The sequence below is a fragment of the Stenella coeruleoalba genome (genome assembly GCF_951394435.1).
Source record: "Stenella coeruleoalba genome assembly, chromosome: 12".
NCBI lineage: Eukaryota > Metazoa > Chordata > Mammalia > Artiodactyla > Delphinidae > Stenella > Stenella coeruleoalba.
Genome location: NC_137158.1, coordinates 18,896,317 through 18,918,517, shown reverse-complemented (window position 1 = coordinate 18,918,517; position 22,201 = coordinate 18,896,317). Strand labels below are relative to the sequence as shown.

Here is a 22,201-nt window from a genome sequence, read left to right as displayed (position 1 = left end):
ACTGAGAAAAAAAAAAAAAGGATAGGATGAATATTAGGATTTGAGAGCCATATTAGGTCCAGCTGGATTATCTGATGTCAAAAATAAGGCTGTTCAGGGCTTCCCTGGTGGTACAGTGGTTGAGAGTCCACCTGCCGATGCAGGCGACACGGGTTCGTGCCCCGGTCCGGGAAGATCCCACATGCCGCGGAGCGGCTGGGCCCATGAGCCATGGCCTCTGAGCCTGCGCGTCTGGAGCCTGTACTCCGCAACGGGAGAGGCCACAACAGTGAGAGGCCCGCGTACCGCAAAAAAAATAAATAAATAAAAAATAAAAAAAATAAGGCTGTTCAAAGTATTAAAAAATGACATGTTCTGAGATATCTAAAATTTATCCCAAAGAGGACTCAGGAGATAGGATTTAGATCAGAGTAAGTAAAATTTTCTTCTCTCATTGCAAAACTTGATAAATATCAGATATATCTGCTTTCAAACTCTAATAATAAAATTTATGTAAAGCAAAAAAATAAATAAAATTTATCCCATTATTTGCCCTTGGGCTTCTCTATTTTTTTGGATAAAATTTATTAAAAAATATCTGCTATGCTTTTGCTCTGTTTATGATATAGCAAGAAAAGAATGAGATTTAGGTGGAGAGGAACATGCTTGAGTTTCTTCTCCATCACTTACTCTGTGATCAGTACAACGTTCTTCACCTTTCTGAGCTTCAATAGAGATAAAAATTGTTAAATCACAGAATACTTTAAGATTGGATTGAAAATGCTAGTTTTGGATTTACATGCCATACACATAGTTACAGAGAAACATAACTAATTAACGTATAACTAATAATTGTATTTTTTCTTTGTGACTATGGTTATCATTTGTGGAATGAATGTCCTTTTTATGTAAATGTTGGTGGTTTGATACATTGGTTAGGTTATGTATAAACTCCAAGATCTTATGAGGAAACTTGGCTTATCCAAGATCACTTGCTGGTGAGTGACAAGGCAGTGCTAATGTATTTTATTTTCTATTTGAGTGTCCTTTTTGATAGGTCACTCCGTAGCCACTTAGCAGCATGGTGATACCTTTAAACAGCATTTAAACACTCCTTTGTCTGCACCACAGATCACATCAACATCATAACATTAACTTGTTTCTGATTATAAAAAATAACACTTGGAAAATAAGAAAGAATAAAATGTAAGAAACAGGTTATTATATTCCTCTCGTGGAAATAACCGTTTATATTTGTGTTGCCTCCTAATTTTTTTTCTCACTGTAGAACTATTTTCGCTTACTGTGACATAGGTGTATTTTCCCATGTCCATCTTACCACCTTTCTTATTCAAGTTTTAGAATATATATGTAATAAAGTAGCAGCTTAGAAAGGATAAAATAATTTCCTACAGAAAAATGAAGATACTCTTAACTCTATCTTTTATGAGCTAAAGAGTTAAACTGCAGAAGAAACAGGCGTTGGCAGATTCCTTTACTAAGGTCCTACCTGTGGTTTGTTTGGAGAGGATAATGCTACTTATGATGTCTTCAGAGATCAGTGTGGTACGATGGGGAGAGAGCAAGGCTTTGAATTCGGGCTCGCTTGAGTGAATCCTGGCCCCATCATCCACCAGCTGCATGATGCTGGACCATCACTTAAACTCTCTGGCCTCTGGTTTCCTCAACTTTAAAATGGGACGAACATGCCTGCCTTTCAGGGCTGCCGTAGGATTAGACACAGCAACCGTCAATAGAGTGCCTGGCCCGCCGTCTGGATGGGTAGGCACAGGTGAGATGATAGTCAGAAGCAACCTAAGGCCTAAGACTTGTCAAATTTAAGCATTCAATATGGAGAGCATGTTATAGCCATAAGCCAAGATATAACTCTGTTCTGAAACGATTTATTTGTATAATTCACCATTTTCTCTTTCTCTTGCAAATATGATTACTGCCAAAAGAGGAGAAGAAAATGATGAAAAGTGAAAGTGGCTTCAGTCGATCTCTGATTGGCAGGACCCTTCGCTATGAGCTGCAGCAGCCCCGGTCCAGGTTGTGGTGTTCCCTTCGTCTTGGGGGACACCCTTGCTGACGGTCTGCAGCATGATGAGCCAGGGTTAGGTTTGGGGGTTTCACAGATGAGTCCTCAACGGACATTCACGCTCCAGGCCTCCTCTTGTTGAGGCAAGAGATCCAATTCAGAAAAAGCAAATACCTTTTCAAGACACTGAAAATAATTTCAGAATGAAAATAGCTTTAGTCAGCCCTATGGTGGGTGATAGGGCAGGCGGTATCAATTCTGAAAACTTAAGTTGTTGATTGAACATACAGTAAAAGTGAAAAATCACTATTGCTTTTAGCCACTTAAAAAGTCAATACCTGGGTGTATCTGAGGAACAACACCACCAACCTTATCTTTATTTCCACACTAGCTGTAGAGTTAGAGGAATCCACAGACCATGGTTGCTCATGTCTCATCTAGGATGAGTCAGAGATGTAGACACAGCCCAGATAAGAATACAAGGAGGGTGGTGGTTAAGGATTGTAATAGCTACAAGTACGGTATTAAGCAAGTAGTTAATTCTCATAAGGGAAACTGGAGGATGTCTCTCAGAACTGTGACCTAAGTGGTTCTTGCAGGATGAACAGAAGTTCACCAGTAAGGATAACAGCCTTCTAGGCCCAGAAGACTGTATGAGCAAGACACAGCCTGTGTAGTATATTGCAGTTCAGGGAATGGAAAGTAACCATGTGGTTGTGGGTCCTAAGGAAGGGGGAGGGGAGGATGAGCTTGAAGCCACCGCGCTAGTGCGACACTTGACTTTTACCAAAGACAGCAAGATTTTTACTTTCATGCCAGTGAAATGTTGGGAATGTTATATAGTTGGTAAAAGCAGAAAGAATAACTTAGCCAATCAATAGAAAAGAGTAATTTTTTAAAACATAGAAAAAGCACTCAACTGTGCACCTGCTGAAATAGACCATTTTTTAGGAAAGTGGACAGTGTCCTATCTCAGTCCAGCTAGCAGGCAAATGCTGCAGAGTTAACTCCCCAGCACACGTCAGAGATGTATCAGCCTAAGTAACCTGGTGGACCACACAGCTAAAGCATCTGCTATGGCTCGTCATAGAAAGTGTTAAATCCCTTATGCCCTCAACCACTGATGCTCTCTCAACTTGGCAGAAGTCACCACTGGTTCGGTTAAAGGTACCTTTACAGAGAGAGGTTTAAGGAAAGGCAAACATGTATTTTTAAGAGGAAATATATATTTAAAATACACATATATTACTCTTTCAAAATTAGGACAGTGATAAGAAACACTTTGGTAGGGGCACAGGCAGGAAGTACTCAAGTAAATAGAGTTGATAGCATAAGACCCGTGCTCTTCTCAGTACGTTGTATTCCCAATGCTTTCCTGATTTTCCCTTTACTTTAAGCACTAGATGGGAAGTCAGGAAACCAGGATTCAGAGCCAGCCACAGCGTCTTCTAAACATCTGCCTCATCTCAGACAGGTCTCTTTACTTTTCTAGCCCTCCGTTCCCTCTCCCCTCCCTGGTGAGAGGATTTTCGAGTAGGTCCCACAGGAAGTAGCAGAGCTGCTTCACGGGCCTCTCTGGAAGATGACGGGGTCTTCCGCCAACCCTTCCCTTCCAGGAGAGCAGCTTCACTCTCGTTTGTATTATGAACAGGGGCTTTTATAAGAATTATTGATAAAAGGATTCTATCACTTTTTAAAAGTCTGGAAAAAAAAAACAGAACCAGGTATTTCATGGGGCATATCCAAGTCAGAAAGAATTTCCACATCTGGAGAATGGGATAACAGTAGTTCCATTTCATAGCTATCTGGGGGTTGAACACGATTACTACATGTGGAACAGGGCGTAGAACAAAGGAAGCGTTTGACGTGTTAGCTATTAACCCCCCACCCCAATAGGTCCCTCACAAATGAGACTGCATTTCATACAACTCTTAAACTTTGAGTATGAGCTGTTGACCTGAAAAAAATTGCCTAATCCGTCTGTTTTCTATCAAAAACACTCTAAAAATGTCTTGTACATGTTCTCTGTGAATTTTTAGTATAACCACTTTATTTCTATTTCTTGTACATCGCCCTTTCTCTCCCACAACCAAAAGTTTTCTCCTTACATCAGATTTTTGAAATACGTCTGACCGGATGCAGTGATGAAGTTGCACATATTGGTGTGTTTCAGGCTCGCCAGCTCGTGGGAAAGTGACGTCAGTGTCCACTGCCTCACCCTGCCCTCTGCAACCTGCTTGGAGCTGCTGTTGATATTGTCAAGGAGCAATGCCACGTTGCCTCCCTCCCTCCGCTGCATGAATTCTTTCCAGGTAAGGCATGGCTCCTTTACCACGGCGTGATTTCTCAGTTTGACTTGTTTTCGTTTTTTAAGGACCCTGTCTTTAACAGGCGCTAGCCCACGGAAACCCACATTTTCACAGGATAGTAATAACGAGCACAACGCGTGTATTGCCTTGTTCTGTCTCTTTCTAAATGGAGCCTCAGAACTGATTAGATAATTGTCTAGTAGTGGCCGAACCCATGTCTCTCTAACCCGGGGCTTGTTCTCGTCATCTCCGTCTTTCCCGCCTCTGAGAGAAGAGGCGGGAACGTTCGGCAAAGACACTTGTGAATGCCACTTCCCTTTTCCCAGCTTTGCCCTAGAACAAGGATTTTCGGCCAGCATTAGTATCTTTGCTGCTTTTAGCTTGCAGTCAGATTGCCAAATGGAGGTTTAACAGCGGCTGCATCCTCCCCCCACGCTCGGCACCTTTTCCCTCTCTCCCCACTCCCTCCCTTCTCTGGGTATTTATCTGTGCTCCTGGTCAGAGCAGTACAGAACAGAATAACACATGTGGACTGACCAGCAGGAAGACACCTTCCCTGGTAGGCAGCTAGCTAGTTGTCACCCAGGTGGCATATGAGAATTCACATGTTGGCTGGTCGCTTCACTTGTGACCATAGAGCTACTGAATGTTACTGAACTTATCTGTGACTCTCAGCATTGGAAAAATATTCCCAAGCCCTCTGAGCCTGTTGAGCAGGCCACGTGCATTGCTGAGAAATGACTGAACGTGGGTGGCTTGTTTCCACTTCTGAAGGGTTGCTGATGTGTCCTGAGATAGCTTCAGAATTGGTGGGTATTGCTTGGTGCGTCTCTGTGGTAAAACAAGACGTGGATTTTCCTATGAAATATAGCTCAGGGATTTGGTAAAAAGAATAATAATAATAACTGCTCCATAATAATTTGCATCCATATTCTCCTGGTACTCTGTTACATTGATTGTCTCTGTGATTTTCTTCCTGATACACACATTTCGGACTTTGGCTGTGTGATACCTGTTTGAATTGATCATTGCTCGATGATCAGCTTGAAGGTCCTAGATTCAAGGACCAGAGAGAACACCTTCCTATTTTGTAGGAGAGGACACTGAGACCCAGAGAGTTGGAGTCAGTTGGCCAGGGAGTAGCCAGCATGTTAGAGACAGAGCTGGACTCGCCAGGCTTACGCTGGGTAACAGCTTCTGCTACCCAAATTCAGTGCTCGCCGAAGCCCCAGGAGGTGGACGGGGTGTGAGTGGTCACATCTGCCTTGGAATGTCCACAACACCCCCTTGTTATGTGATTATTGTAATTATTTGTCGACTGCCCTGAACTGGAACTGATTTAAAATTCTGTGTATCAATCCATATTTCTTCTAAGTTTTGCTCTTTGGATTGAACATTGAATAACACAAAAGTTCACCCACAAACTTTTATGGGAGATGCGAGAAACTTAACAGTGGGGGAGAGAGGCTGGAAGACAATTATTTTTTATTTCACTCCCGTCTACACTGTTGGAAGTTTTTATATGATGGATGAGTGAAGAGCAAAAGAGCTGACTCGGACTTGGAGGATTTTACAGCCTGTTGGGGGACATAGAACTGTCATCCATGGGTGATATAAATCTAGAATCATTTTATTACAAGGTAGCCTACGCGCAAGTCTTAAAGAGATTAAAGGTAAAAGAGTAATCTAGGTCGGGCGTGGGGGATTTGAGAGGAGGCCCAATCTGTATTTCTTCTCCAGGAGACGGAGGAAAAGCAGCCCCTTCAAGGCGCTCACCTCGAGCACACATACACACACAGGTACGAAAGCCTGGCCCGCCCTGCGTGCCATCCGTGTTCGCTCCCGGCACCTGTCATCACAGGGGCTCTCACCATCAGGATCATTGCTGACTGTCCCTCTCTATTAGTGACTGTGCTTCTGCTTTCAGTGCATTTGCTGAACATGATTGTCAGGGGCACACACACTTTTCCCAGTTTCAAAGGTACAGAGAAACTGGACGCGGGTTCACAAACAATGTCTGCTAAAGAGATCTTGTCCCTGCCGTTACCCCTGGAAAGATGCATTCTTATCAAGGACACACCAGGAATTGACTTCCCCACGCAGGCCTTCACTCCAAGATAAAGGATCAGGGAACAGGGGAGGATGTCTGTCAGGATTAGAAAGAGATGCTCTGCTTTTTCATCTTCGAAACACCTACCTCATTAGTTATTACAATGGCAAGGAACTGGGCTGCTAATGTTGCCCGTGTTGGGGATTTATTTCTTCGAGTGGAAACTCACTTTAGTGCGCGTTTTTTTTTTTTTTACAAAAAGCTGTGTTGGGGCTTCCCTGGTGGCGCAGTGGTTGAGGGTCCGCCTGCCAATGCGGGGAACACGGGTTCGTGCCCCGGTCCGGGAGGATCCCACATGCCGCGGAGCAGCTGGGCCCGTGAGCCATGGCCACTGAGCCTGCGCGTCCGGAGCCTGTGCTCCGCAACAGGAGAGGTCGCAACAGTGAGAGGCCCGCGTACCGCAAAAAAAAACCAAAGAAGAAAACCCATAGAGATAAAAGAGCTGTGTTGGCAAGAGCTGTAATATAGTAGAATGACACTTGTTAAAGATACCATCTTTACATTTCCAGTTCTCTAACTTTGCAGGGCGAGTCAGTTACTGTGAGCAATGCTGCTTTTTCTGTAAAAATGTTATTTTAGGTTTCTGAGGCTTCAGACAGCACTACTGCCTGAGCTCTTATCACTGCCAAATACCAGAAGGAAGGGTTTATCTTATTAGTTAGAGCCATTAATGTATATGAAATTCTAACTTCTTAAATTATAGTGCAACATTTCTCCCAGGTGAACAGGGATATCGTTGGGTGGTTTTTTTATACTTTTCACTTCTGCTCTGGTCCAGTCCCTTAATATCCCTGGTATGATTCTGAGCAAACAATGTAAGATTTGGTTGAGAATCACATACCATAGTTGTTGCAGCCCCAAGAAGGATGGACTTACCACGTCACTCCCCGCTTACGGTCCTTCTGTGACTTTCTATTGCAGTGAGAACAAAATCCAGACTCCTTCTCCGGACCCACAAAGCCCAGCAGTATCTGTCCCTACCTCCCTCTCTGGCCTAATCCCCTGCTCGCTCCGTCTCACTCACTCTGTTCCAGTCACACTGGCCTTACTTCCTGCTCCCTCTCGTGGGCTGGTCCTGGCTGCAGGGTCTGTGCACTGCCTGTTCTCTGCTTCCAGGAGAATACTCTGGACCAGAGCTTTGCATGGCTGGGTCCTCTTGTCTTTCAGGTCTCAGCTCAGGTGTCCCTTCCCCTAAGAAGCCTAACCTCACCCCCACCCCCTGTCCCTTACTAAATTCCTCGATCCCTGTCACCATTATTCTATAATCTCACCTCGTTTTATTTTCTTCATGGCTCTTTTCACTATTTACAGTGCTTTTTCTTTCTTTTTTTTTTGTTTGTCTTTTTTCCTGTACAAAAATGTGTGTTGAATGAGAACAGGGAGAATGTCTATTTTTGCTCAGTGTTGCATCAACAGAACTTAGGACAGTGCTCGGCTGTAGGAAGCATTTAATAAATATTGGCTGGCTGGCTGGCTGGAGATGGGTGGACGGACGCACCAGTAAAATGCAAACTGGCATGGCCATTTGACATTCTAGAGAATTCCAAAGGACTGAGCTAGGGAGAAGCAGAGGCATGGGCAGTACACCCTCAGGGGCAGAAGCAGCACCTTTTTCCCTGCCGGGACAGGGTGGACTCCAAGGGCAAGGTCCACATTTGAGATGTCAATAAGACTGAGCATAGATGGGTGTCTGAAATGACAGCCTGGAGCTCTGTACAAATGAGAAAGACTCGAAGAAGGGGTCGACCTTGGAAGGAGCCGGTGAGATCCAGGATAAGCAGAATGACCAGTAGACAGGTCCAGGCTCCCTCTGAGCCCTGGAGACCACAGGAGGGGAAACCGGAGTGATGCTTTGGTGCCAGAAACTGAGGCAGAGGGGACTGGGGGTGTCGACGGCTCCTTTGGAGGGGGCAGGCGGCAGGTGCTGCCACTGTAACTGCTGCCAGTTTGATTCCCCTCTGAGAGCTTCAGAGCTCTGGGGGGAGGTGGCAGAAGGCAGTTTCCATATCCATCTTGGTGAACCACATCCAGCTTTTTAACCCGAAGTCCTGCAATGGCAGCTTTAAATCTGAACAAGGTCTCTGGAAGGTAGAACCTTAGAGCACCCAGGTTGGACCCAGGACTGGGTCGGGGCGGCTGGGTTTAATGGTTCTATGCCTCTTTCTTAGAATCTTGGACTATTGTAGCTGGAAGGATCAACTAGTCCAATGACCTTACTTTTATAAATAAGGAGCAGAGCCAGGAAGGGTAAGTTGTTATCGGAGACTGAAACTCTGAGTCCTACGTTAGGCTTTTTGGGCTACACCTGATTTTCCCTGTTCCGTGGGACACAAGTTGCTTAGCATATAAATAGGTGTCACTCATAAAAAACCATGAGATATTTAATCATCAGATAATAATAATGCAAATTAAAATAGCTAATATTTATTCAGTGCTTTCTGTATTCCAGGCCCTGTTCTCAACGATTTGTACTTATTCGTTCATTTCATTTTTATGAGAAACACCATGAGGAAGGTATATTATCAATATTATTCCCATTCCACAGGTACAGAAACTAAGCCAGGGAGATTAGCTTGCCCACGCTCACACAGCTAGTGAGCGGAGGAACAGAAGGTTCAAAGCCTGGCTCTAGACTGCACCTCCACCCCCATTCTTAACCACCAGATAATGTTGCCTATTAAAAGAAGTTTGGTTAAACAAAGTTAGATCTTTCTTTTTTAGCTGCAAGACTTTTCAGGGCCTTTCAAGCGTATACAGGGGCAGTGTGACCCTCCTAGTTGAAGAATGTAGGAAATGCTCTTAAAATTTGATATCAGGAAGACTTTTCCTCAGGGCGTTTTATGGCATTAATGCTCTCAGAGCACAGATGGGGAGACAGTGTCCTGTCCGATCTTGAAAGATTTGGATGACCGTGACCGAGGCAGAGCGCTCACCTTCTCAGTCTTTGTGTCAGCCTTGTTTATCTCCCAGAGAAGTAGTGCTGCAGGCTTAGTGGATTGTCAGAAGGATAGCATCTCTCCCTTTAGTGACGAGGGGGTTCTCCTCCTGGTCTGGGCCACGTGGGTCCGAAGGTTCGACAGGAACAAGATGTGCCTACGGCCCCTTGTGGTACACACTGACCCTGCCTGGAGGCCCAGCAGGCCCTTGGTTGAGCGTTGCTTTCCCGGTCTGCACCTACTGCCCCTTCCGTTTCGCTCGGGCCTCATCCAGTCTAAACACAGCGTCGCTAGGTAGTCATGTGGCAAGGGCTCCCATGAATAGATGGGGCCGTCTGGCTCAACTCCGTCTCTCTCCTAACCGATGGCTGGACTCCCACCGAGAACTCCCAAGGGGAGTCTACCTCGGGAGCTTACACTCAACTGAGAGATTAGGAATGTTCTAAGGCCTTGAACTCAGAGTTCAGGAATCCCCTTTTGTTCATTCGCATACCTTACCTCTAACTCCAAGCTCTGTCCACTGCGCCCGGCCATCCAAACTGTGTGGATGGCATTTTCCAGGCCATAGAGCCCCAGAACTGAGGCTTCTTTTTCTTACCCAGGTAAGTTGCTACATCCTACAGTATTTAAATGTTTTCACAGACATTATCCTTTTTAAAATCCTCACAACAACCCTCATGTTAAAAGGGGCATGGAATTCCATGGTGATCCAGTTGTTAAGACTCCATGCTTCCAATGCAGGGGCACAGGTTCAATCCCTGGTTGGGGAACTAAGATCCCGCATGCTGCGCGGCGTGGCCAAAAAAAAAAAAAAAAGATCGTTTTAAAAAAATAATAATAATAAGGGGTAGAACGTAAGTAATGTAGGCAAGATCACGTCACTACCAAAACGCAAGGCTGTGTTTCAAACCTAGGTCTTCTGGTTCTGAGTCTATTACGTATTCCATCTCATGGCAGTTACATCAAAGAAAGTACAAATGGTCCTGTCATTGCCCTGGGCCTTGCGCATCTTAGTTTTACCACATGGCAGCAAAAGTATCTCTTTTATTAATACCATCCTTTAGAGAACGACAGCCTTCAGCTAAGGGGGCAATATGAGCGGTATGGATCCTGGCAAGTAAGTTGAACTTCATCAGACTATCGTTTTATGTGTATGCTGTGTGGCTGTATAGTGCAGTGAACATATGTAGAAGAGAAGAAACAAAAGAGCTTCATAGAGCTTATCTATTTCCACCTGACAGGCTTAGTCAGGGAAGCTTCCTCAGCTCTTGATGGATTTGAAGTCATAGACTGTTCCACGGGGGAAGGTGAAGCTGATGAAGCGCCTTGACTAAGGGTCGCGTATACTTTTCCAGAGGAGGAAATTCTCAGTGATGTTACTTGTGTGTAGTTTGATTTTTTTAAAATAGATCTTTATTGGAGTATAATTGCTTCACAATACTGTTGCACAACAGAGCGAATCAGCCATATGCACACACATGCCCCCATATCTCCTCCCTCTTGAGCCTCCCTCCCACCCTCCCTATCCCACCCCTCTAGGTCATCGCAAAGCTGATCTTCCTGTGCTATGCGGCTGCTTCCCACCAGCCAACTATTTTACATTCGGCAGTGTATACATGTCGATGCTACTCTCACTCCGCCCCAGCTTCACCCTCCCACCCCACATCCTCAATTCCATTTTCTATGTCTGTCTCTTTATTCCTGCCCTGCAACTAGGTTCATCAGTACCATTTTTTTTTTTTTAGATTCCATATATATGAGTTAGCATACAGTATTTGTTTTTCTTTCTGACTTACTTCACTCTGTACAACAGACTCTAGGTCCTATTGTAAATAGTGCTGCAGTGAACATTGTGGTGCATGTGTCTTTTTGAATTATGGTTTTCTCAGGGTATATGCCCAGTAGTGGGATTGCTGGATCATATGGTAGTTCTATTTTTAGTTTTTTAAGGAACCTCCAAACTGTTCTCCATAGTGGCTGTATCAATTTACATTCCCACCAACAGTGCAGGAGGGTTCCCTTTTCTCCACACCCTCTCCAGCATTTATTGTTTCTAGATTTTTTGATGATGGCCATTCTGACTGGTGTGAGTTGATATCCAATTGTAGTTTTGATTTGCATTTCTCTAATAATTAGTGATGTTGAGCATCTTTTCATGTGCCTCTTGGCCATCTGTATGTCTTCCCTGGTGAAATGTCTAGTTAGGTCTTCCACCCATTTTTTAACTGGATTGTTTGTCTTTTTGATATTGAGCTCCATGAGCTGTTTGTATATTTTGGAGATTAATCCTATGTTGTTTCATTTGCAAATATTTTCTCCCATTCTGAGGGCTGTCTTTTTGTCTTGTTTATGGTTTCCTTTGCTGTGCAAAAGTTTTTAAGTTTAATTAAATCCCATTTGTTTATTTTTGTCTTTATTTCTGTTACTCTAGGAGGTGGATCAAAAAAGGTCTTGCTGTGGTTTATGTCAGAGTGTTTTTCCTGTGTTTTCCTCTAAGAGTTTTAAGGTGTCTGATCTTACATTTAAGTCTTTAATCCATTTGGAGTTTATTTTTGTGTATGGTGTTAAGGAGTGTTCTAATTTCATTCTTTTACATGTAGCTGTCCAGTTTTCCCAGCACCACTTATTGAAGAGGCTGTCTTTTCTCCATTGTATGTTCTTTCCTCCTTTGTTGTAAATTAGGTGACCATATGTGCATGAGTTTATCTCTGGGCTTTCTATCCTGTACCGTTGGTCTATATTTCTGTTTTTGTGCAAAATACTAGCAAACAGAATCCAACAGCACATTAAAAGGATCATACTCCATTATCAAGTGGGATTTATCCCAGGAATGCAAGGATTCTTCAATATATACAAATCGATCAATGTGATACACCATATTAACAAACTGAAGGAGAAAAACCATATGATCATCTCAATAGATGCATAAAAAGCTTTTGACAAAATTCAACACCCATTTATGATAAAAACTCTCCAGAAAATGGGCATGGGGGAACCTACCTCCACATAATAAAGGCCATATACGACAAACCCACAGCAAACATCATTCTCAATGGTGAAAAACTGAAAGCATTTCCACTAAGATCAGGTACAAAACAAGGATGTCCACTCTCGCCACTCTTGTTCAACATAGTTTTAGAAGTCCTAGCCACAGCAATCAGAGAAGAAAAAGCAATAAAAGGAATACAAATTGGAAAAGAAGAAGTAAAACTGTCATTGCCGATGACATGATACTATACATAGAAAATCCTAAAGATGCCACCAGAAAACTACTAGAACTAATCAGTGAATTTGGTAAGGTTGCAGGATACAAAATTAATGCACAGAAATCTCTGGCATTCCTATACACTGACAACGAAAATTCAGAAAGAGAAATAAAGGAAATACTCCCATTTACCATTGCAACAAAAAGAATAAAATACCTAGGAGTAAACCTACCTAAGAAGGCAAAAGACTTGTACTCAGAAAACTATAAAACACTGATGAAAGAAATCAAAGATGATATAAACAGATGGAGAAATATACCATATTTTTGGATTGGAAGAATCAATACTGTGAAAGTGACAATACTACCCAAAGCAATCTACAGATTCAGTGCAACCTCTGTCAAACTACCAATGGCATTCTTCACAGAATTAGAAAAAAAATTTCACAATTCGTGTGCAGTTTGATTTTAACTTTAAGAAATGCACTGATATCCAGTGTCAACATTTCCATGACGTGAAAACCGTATACGGTGACCCTTGAACAACATGGGTTCGAACTGCACGATTCCACTTATACATGGTATTTTTCAGTGGTGAATATCACTGTACTGCGTGGTCTGTGGTTGGTCGAATGTGCCAATGGAAAGGAACCGTGGATGCAGAGGGCCAGCTATGAGTTACACACAGATTAACCTCCACGTTGTTCAAGGGTCAGCTGTATTCAACTTCTCAATTGTTCAGAAATTAATAATTTTACAGATAATTCTCCCATCCAGCTGCTTTTTCACTACCTGTTTTAATATCTGTACCCAAAGAGGAGAAGAAAACAACACATAAAAATTTGGTTCAGTCATTTGGCCATTAGTTGGCATCTTAGGTGAAAGGCTTTGATTGTATGGAAGTTTGAAGTTGTGGTTCCAACTTAAGAATTTTTTTATAGGTATATGCAGTCTATATAGCGCTCCAAGAAATGGGTAGGCAGGGGCCCAGGAACTTTACAGACGAGGAGTAACAAAGGGGCTACAGAAAGGGAAAGTGAGGATTCTATCTGTACACCAGTTTTTTCCTGTCTACTTTCAGATGTTACACTACATAAACGGTCGTCTTTCATATGCCATGCTCATGTCTAGGTAAATTATAGCCTTTAATATCGTTTAAGGTGACGTTTTATTAAATGATTATAAAAAGATAATCATCTTGATGATAAAAGATTGGGAAATACAGAAAAATGTAAAGGGAGTGAAAATCACTGGGCGTCACCAGGATTGACATTTTAGAGTAATTCTTGTTAGTGTCTCTCGTTCTATATATGCACATATACGCACACATGGCCCCGTTGGAGATGCTGGGACTCAATTACTGGCTGTATTCTGCCTTTTCCTCTGTTTCGTCACTGGCATGAAGACAGTCAGCCTTCCTGGAGACTGTCAGAGGAGGGCTTTATAAACCGGGGTCCTGTTATCAGGTGGGAATAGAGGGGAGGGAGGCTGCGAGCCACTCCAGATGTCCAAGGGTTGCTGCAGATGGAATTAGGAGGCGGGCAGACCCGCATCAAGATGGGCAGGCGCTGGCTAGATAGAAATTGTCCTGATCCGCACGCACCGTCCAGAGATTCGAGGGCGTGCAGCGCTGGTGCCCACAGGTCCCAAGGCACGTAGGCCTTCTTTCTTTCCTTCTATAACGCCTTCGTCCTCAGTGGGCAGAGATAATCCGGGGTTGAGTGCCGCTCGTTATATTTAGGGAATCCAGTCTCGAAGGTGGTGATTACTGCTCTGGCTATTTTCAGTCTCTCTCCTTAAAACAGATTTCTGAGAACTGCCTCAACAATTTGGGTGTGAAAAGGATGTTGCCCTAACCTTCCTTTCTGCCCCGTGGGGCGTTCTGTGGTTTGGGCAAATAAGCAGGTATCCTTAGATTCATACAGGTCTCTAGTCTGAATTCTCTATCCTCTGTCTCTTCTCGTATTGGACTCTGCTGTTCGGCCACATTCTAGAGAATACACGGAGGGGCCTGGAAGGAGCCTGGAGGTTTCCCAGAGGGTCAGCGAGCCCAGGAGTCTTCTCGCTGCTACACTGCTTCTTTCAGGAGGCTGCTCCCCGGTCCCAGATTCCCCGCCACATGCGCTGCTCCTCAGAAATTTCTATCCTTTCCAAGGAGTTGGGCTTGTAGGCAAAGCGGGACAGTTCCCAGGCCTTCCATGACCTTTACTCTGAGGGGCTACCACTTGGTGGGGAGCCTGGTAGGGCTGGGGCGCCCTGGCTTCGGCCTTATTGAGAGAAGTAGGAACGAGGCGTAGCCCAGAAAGTCAATCATTCTGTCTCTTGTTTTGTTTGCTTGTTTTTAATAAGGTAACTTTTTCCCCCTGACCGTGAAGGGAAAATACATCCTCATGACAGAAAAATCTGGTATGTGTTTCATTAGCAAAGCAATACTTATCTGCACTTTAAGCCTAAAAGTGTAGACTCTTCAAATCAAACAGTTTCAGTCCTTCACAGCCTGGCGGCGAGAGCAGGCCTGGGGCAGGGCCTGGGGAGCCTCTGTGATTGCAGGGCACTCGCTGTCTCTGAGCCTCAGACTCAGTAACTCTGAAGTGGGTGAGGGGAGGCCTGAAGGACAGATGGCTTTGGCTGATTCGGGATTATGGATGGTTCTGGCTCTTGTATGTCAGCGTCCATAGGAAACTTGTTCAAAATTCAGATTTCTGAGTGAGAGCCCCAGAGATTCTGCTTCAGTAACTCCGGAGGAGAGCCCAGGGATCTGCATTATAACAAACACCCCTAAAAAAATAAATTCATTTTTGGAAAGCAAAAAATACCCCCAAAAAACAAAACACCCAAAGCGTTTCTGAAAAAGGTTTTTGAGAACCAAGGTAAGAAACACTTCAGTGAAAATGGAATATATTCCCACTGAAGTGAGAAATGTAAAGGAAGAAAATCTTTCAGTTACGATGAATACCTAGTCATTAGCTCAAGTAGCTTATTTTCCTCTTTTCTTCACTTTTTCTTATTAATCTGCACATTACACAGTCCCTAACAAATGAAGTAAACTGAACTGTTGTCATGCAGTTTGTTTGTTTTTTTGCGGTACGCGGGCCTCTCACTGCTGTGGCCTCTCCCGTTGCGGAGCACAGGCTCCGGACTCTCAGGCTCAGTGGCCATGGTTCACAGGCCCAGCCGCTCCACGGCATGTGGGATCCTCCCGGACCGGGGCACGAACCCGTGTGCCCTGCATCGGCAGGCGGACTCTCAACCACTGCGCCACCAGGGAAGCCCGCGGTTTGTATTTTTTCTTTTGCTGTCTTTTTTTTTTTTTCTTCTACCATGATTTCTCCCTTTCACACTCAGATGCTTGGTAGAATCCGGGGGTCATTTATCTCTGTAACTCATCTTTGTGCCATTCAGCATGAACTTAGCATCCTCTCTCCCTCAGGGCCGTGCAGCCCTTGTAACCTCTGCTTCTCACAGCAAGGCTGGTGTCCTAGGACAGTCACTCACCCTGATGTAGGACACTCAAGCTCTAGTCTCAGATTTGCCACCACCTGGATTTTGTGACCCCCAGCTAGCCAGGTAACCTCTGTGGGTCCCAGTTTCTTTGTCTGTGCAATGAGGGCGTTGGGTTAAAATCTAAAGTTCCTTTGAAAGTAGATGCACACAGAGTCATTTTGTCTGTTCCCTGTTTGCTCCTAATTTATTCACCCAGACTGAATAATATAACGCTATTCCTTAAGGGGACTAAGTCCTTATTTCTTTTGAACATCTTGAAAGTGTTTAACTGAAGGAAAGCATAGATAAAGCCACATAATGTAGGGTTTTTGTTTTTGTTTTTGTTTTGCTCTCCAAGAGAATTGGGTCTCTGTCACAGCATCTTCCTACCAGCCACAAAGAAAGGTCAGGAATGATGGGCTTAGGGTGCTGTCCGGCCCTCGGCTCTTCCCGCCTGCGAGACCCGGCTCACTCTTTCCTACGGAGGCAGGCGAGGGGAAAACACTGTCAGGTAGGCTGTGTGCCAGAGAAGAGCAGGAGGAGAAACCTGGAATGTTCTCTGCACAGCCTTTGATTTCTCTGCCTCTCTCTTCTTCTCTCCCCTCCCTCAGGCTTCTTCTGCTTTCGGTTTCAACTTCTGTTTCTTTTTTTTTTTTTTTTTTTGCGGTACGCGGGCCTCTCACTGTTGTGGCCTCTCCCGTTGCGGAGCACAGGCTCCGGACACGCAGGCCCAGCGGCCACGGCTCACGGGCCCAGCCGCTCCACGGCATGTGGGATCTTCCCGGACCGGGGCACGAACCCGTGTCCCCTGCATCAGCAGGCGGACTCTCAACCACTGCGCCACCAGGGAAGCCCTCAACTTCTGTTTCTGACTCTGATCCTGGTCCATATTGAAACATTTGTGGCTTAGGAATTTTCCAGTGGTTTCGCGTTTGCATGTATTTTACTTGGAAGTATGGTTACTCCAAGAAAGGTTTCTAAAATGTGAGACTCTCCCCTTGCCCAGAGCTATCAACAAAGGGACTTGATTCTTTTCCACACTGAGCATGGCTGTGTTTAGCCAAGTGACTACCTGGTCTTGTTTCCTTGAAGAGGCAACTAAAGCTACATGTCTGCTTTTAGAAACAAAGTTGCATCAAGATTGAAATGACTGCACTGGCTTCTTCCGTGTGTTTGAAGGAGCTTTTCTGGCTCGAAGGGGAAAGGGCAGCCTGGGAGGGATGCCAGCCTTCAAGGGAATGGTGGATTGGAAGGGACACCGTCTTGAGCCTCTGCTGAGAACGTCTCGTGAGCCCAACCAGGAACCACGGATTGCTCAGCAGAGAGAAGATTTAGAACAGAGAAGGTGTGGAGGACCAGGCCAGGGCAGCTGTGAGGAACGAGAATGGAGTTACTTCATTATCCTTTCGGTCCTCGCTCTCGTAGACCTGACGTACGACGTAGCATGGAAAAGCCCTGGCGTGGAGGTGGGGGATGGATCTGGGTTCTGGTCTTGGCTTCTGTCCCTGCAACAGGTACATCTGGGCACAAGTCACTTGCCTGCCGAGACCCCAGGTTTCTCATCCCTCCGGCTCAGGAATCCACTGATGCTAGTGTCAGGAGTTGAAGGATTCACAGAAGTGTGAGCGCTTGTGGATTAAGTTAGTCTAAAGAGGAAAGGCATCCAGCCTAAGGCTGGCATTCCCCTTAGAGATCAGCACGTTGCTTCCTTCTAGGTTACAAGTTGGGAATGAAGGTCCCAGAGTAGCGATGACGTTGGGACAGCAGGGAGAGTACTTCTGTAGCTCAGCCTGGGCTTCACGCAGTTAGCATCAGCAGTTAGCTTGCAGTAATTTAAGGTGGTTTGATACATCTGTAGCATACAAGAGGATGTCTGGTATGTTGTCTGAAGCCGTAATAACAGAACAGACTAAAATGAAGTCAACAATTAGCCAAGTAATGTTGAAGTACTGGTGCCTTTTCTTGTCTCTTTAGAGCTGATTGATGTTCTTTATAAACAGCTACATTTTGTCTCTAGTCCCAATGTTTCTGACTCTGTTTCTGTTGGTCTTACTGTTCCCTTCTCATTTACCTTCAGCTTGAAACCCATTTGTAAAGGCCATAAACATTTCAGATATTGTCCATTTGAACCATCAGCTGCGTTTCAGCACTAAGTCCCCCAAATACACTAATAATTTTAACAGAAATCAGAGCACTGCAAACAGAAGACGTGGCTCTTGGTATTTTTATTTTAAATAGGGGAGTTAAATCTACTTACTTTATTGTGATGAGTAATACAGTTGGGTGTACGTGTGTGTTTTTTCATTGTCATACTTGATCCCTTATTATTTTTCCTTATTTCTTAATTCCTTGTTGTCTTGATAGGTTTTTCATCCCTTTCTAAAAAATTTCCTCTGCTGGCTTGGAAACAATAGCTTGCAGGTTTCTTCTTTTAGTGGTTGCTCTTAGAATGTTTAAATATATAAAGCGTTGTAGGAAAAACAAAGTGGTTCAATATCTTTACCTTTTTCAAACAGGCAAGCACCTTACCATATTTTAGCTACCTGTTAAGCACATTCCTTCCCTGTACCTCACATCTGCCACATTGTTATGGTCTTTGTTTCACTTTCACTATGTCTTTGTTTCACTTAAAAGCAAATAAATTAGTGGTTGATTTTAAATATTTTAATATTCATTGCATATATACATATCAGTGTCATACTTTTTGTTTTCTTTCCCGACATTCCGTATCCTTTAGTATTCCTTTCACAGAATTTCCTTCTGAAATGTCTTCATTTTGTTCTTGAATGATGGCTCAGCTAGGTATAGAATTCTGCACACCTTTTCAGTTTGAAGATCTGTCACTCATTGCCTTCTGCCCTCTCGTTCTTTTGAGAAGACAGCTATTATAACATTATTTGCTGTTGCTCTGCAGATGGAATCCATCTCTTTTCTCCTACTGGTCTGGAAGAGTCTACCTTTATGCTTGATGTACTCTAGCTTTACAGTGATGTCTAGGTGTGGATTTTTAAAAATGTGTTCTATTTAGTATTCTGAGACTACTCCACCTGAGGACTCCTGTCTTTAACTTAGTTCTGGAAAATCACTAGCTATTATATATGAAATCTCCATTATCTCCCCCACCCCCATTTCCTCTGTTGACCTCCTATTAGACTTATGTTGGAGTCTTTCAGTCTATTCTGCTTATCTCTTAAATGTTCTTTTGTGTGTGTGCATGCGCACGTGTGCACATTAGGGATAAATTCCTCACTACTAGATTGTCCAGTTCACTCATTCTGGTGTGTATCCCAACTATTGAGTTTTTAGTTCAATGGATATTTTTTTCATTTCCAAGGCATCAAGTTTTTTAAATTGAGGTATAATTGAATATAATGTTATGTTAGTTTCAGATGTACAGTGTAGTGATTCAATATTTGTATATATTGCGAAATGATCACCACAATAAGTGTAATTAACATCTATCACCACACACAGTTACAAATTATTTTTCTTGTGACAAAGACTTTTAAGATCCACTCTCGTAGCAATTTTGAAGTATATAATACAGTATTACGAACTGTAGTCACCATGCTGTCCCTTACATCCTCAGGACATTTTTTTCTGTTTTTTTTTTTGCGGTACGCGGGTCTCTCATTGTTCTGGCCTCTCCCGCTGTGGAGCACAGGCTCCGGACGCGCAGGCTCAGTGGCCATGGCTCACGGGCCCAGCCGCTCCGCGGCATGTAGGATCTTCCCAGACCGGGGCACGAACCCGTGTCCCCTGCATCGGCAGGCGGACTCTCATCCACTGCGCCACCAGGGAAGCCCCTCAGGACATTTTATAACTGGAAATTTGTGCCTTGTGACCCCGTCACCCATTTTGCCCCCCCCATGCCCCTCCCATTCCCTGCCTCTGGCAATTATCAATCTGTTCTCTTTAGATGATACCAAGTTTTAAAAATCTTTCTGAAGCTATTAAATATACCCGCTTTTAAGTCTTTTTCATTTGTTCTGTTCTTTTAATTTTGTCTGGAGTCACCTGATCTTCTAGTTGTGCATTTTGTGGCCTAATTCAGGGTTCCGTTTCTTCATGTGTTTTAGAATGTTGGTTTGCAAGCTCGCGTTGTTTAAGTTCTCACCTTGTGTAAGTTTCTCCCCTTAGTGCTCCCCGGGCTTGCCCCACCTCCCTGGTAGTTTTGTAGCTACTTCAACCTGCCTCGTCCAGAACCGAGTCCAGAATGGGGGGGGGGGGTTCTGTGCTGCTCCTGGGCTTCCTGCAGACTTACCCCCTGAACCAGCAGGCAGCCTGGCCTCTCGCCATTGCTGTAGCTGTGGAGTCCGTGTGAGTCGTAACCTCCAGCAGGTGTCAGTAGCGACTTTCTTGGGTCTCCTTTCGTGGCTATTACTCCGCCCTGGAGCCTGACTTTGACTTCAGCCCCATCAGGTCCCTGGCTTCAGCTCTGACTCCCCGCTTTGTTCTTCTGGTCCAAGAAGATGCTTAGCTCGTTGAGTGTAGCTATGGTTTGGAAGTTTCTCACTTTATATTTTGACCGCCATTGCCATATATTTGAAGAATTCGAGGCAAGGACTTTTAGTGTCGTCTTTGGCTCTCTGTGATTTAACCTTGGTTTTTACATCAATAGGAGGAGAATAACAACTACCCTTCCTATGTGAAAGCACTTTGTAAATCAGATAGGCAAGGTGTGGCCATTTTTATAATTAATGTAATCAGTATCACATTTTACCACTACTCTGCATCTTTGGAGTCAAATTTTTCTTGGGGTGGGTGAGTGGCATGGTGAGGGAATGAAATATCCCCACATTTTTAGTTTTCTACTAAATGTTGTCAGCGGTTCAGGTCACAAATTACAGAGTGGTTTCTGCAGGCAAATGGATTGTGGCGTTGTTTTTACTTTTAGACTTGTGTGAAATGGAAAGGAAATTGCGCTTAATGACAGTAGAACTAGCGCAACCATTCACTGGATTTTTCATTTTTTTCTCAACTTTATTGTTTCTTTTTTAACCCAGTGATGGTGTCCAAAACACAGCTTGCTATCTGATATTTAGGTGCTTTAAAAAAATCCACTTAGGGCTTCCCTAGTGGCGCAGTGGTTGAGAGTCCGCCTGCCGATGCAGGGGACGCGGGTTTGTGCCCCGGTCCGGGAAGATCCCACATGCCGCGGAGCGGCTGAGCCCGTGAGCCATGGCCGCTGAGCCTGCGCGTCCGGAGCCTGTGCTCCGCAACGGGAGAGGCCACAACAGTGAGAGGACCGCGTACCGCAAAAAAAAAATCCATTTAAACTAAACCTGCTCTGGGTATTTTAAGAGTTTATTAAATTTCTTCTTTCAGTTGATTACTTTTATCTCATCATGCAGAAGGCTTGGAGAGTCTCACTGTGAAGATGATGCTTTTTATCAGTTTTATAAACCATTTTGTTTAGGTCCTTCCCTCCCCGACCAAAAAACCCCTCAAAACTGTGCATTATCAGGTGTTAAGAACCAGCCAGAGAGGCCCCAGCCTAAGTTTGACTCTGGATACAAAAATTAAAGGTTTCCTCTTCTCCTGCTGCCCCAGTCTTGGCAACAGTCAGCTAGAGCCCTGCTTTTCTTCTTTAACTGGCCATTTCTTTCTTTTTTTTTTTTTTTTTTTTTCCTGCGGTACGCGGGCCTCTCACTGCTGTGGCCTCTCCCATTGCGGAGCACAGGCTCCGGACGCGCAAGCTCAGCGGCCATGGCTCACGGGCCCAGCCACTCCGCGGCACGTGGGATCTTCCCGGACCGGGGCACAAACCCGCGTCCTCTGTATCGGCAAGCGGACTCTCAACCACTGCGCCACCAGGGGAGCCCCTAACTGGCCATTTTTTAAATTGCCTATCTTGTCTCCCTCTCTTTCTCCATTCTCTGATCACCCGAGGTTAAAAATGCTCCCTGCACGTTTCTACATAGCAGAAAACAACGGCAGCCATGTAGTAATCAGTCTCCCAAAGTGAAAACATTAAACAACTTCCCAACTGTGAAGATTCTACACAGAACCACACCTTTAGCATTATTTCTGGAGACAGGGAGTGCCAGAACTGCAAAGTGACTGTGAATAAATAGAAAAAAAAAAATCAACAGGTTCCAGCACTCAATTCCGTATACTTCTGCCCCATCTCCACTC

The 22,201-nt window shown here is 44.3% G+C and overlaps 1 protein-coding gene across 7 annotated transcripts in view; it reads left to right on the top strand.

The window, feature by feature from the left end:
• UBE3D (ubiquitin protein ligase E3D) overlaps nt 1-22,201 on the top strand; it is a 435,152-nt gene that overhangs the window by 95,786 nt on the left and 317,165 nt on the right. For 6 of the 7 annotated variants that reach the window (XR_013830713.1, XR_013830714.1, XR_013830715.1 and 3 more), the window contains exon 9: nt 4,194-4,332. Coding sequence is in view for 4 of the 7 variants with exons in the window: in XM_079938779.1 (XP_079794905.1) it covers nt 4,194-4,332 (139 nt within the window). In the remaining 3 variants the exon portion in view is untranslated. Of the gene's footprint in view, nt 1-4,193; nt 4,333-22,201 lie in introns of those variants that run through there. The other variant, XM_079938782.1, reaches the window with a different exon arrangement.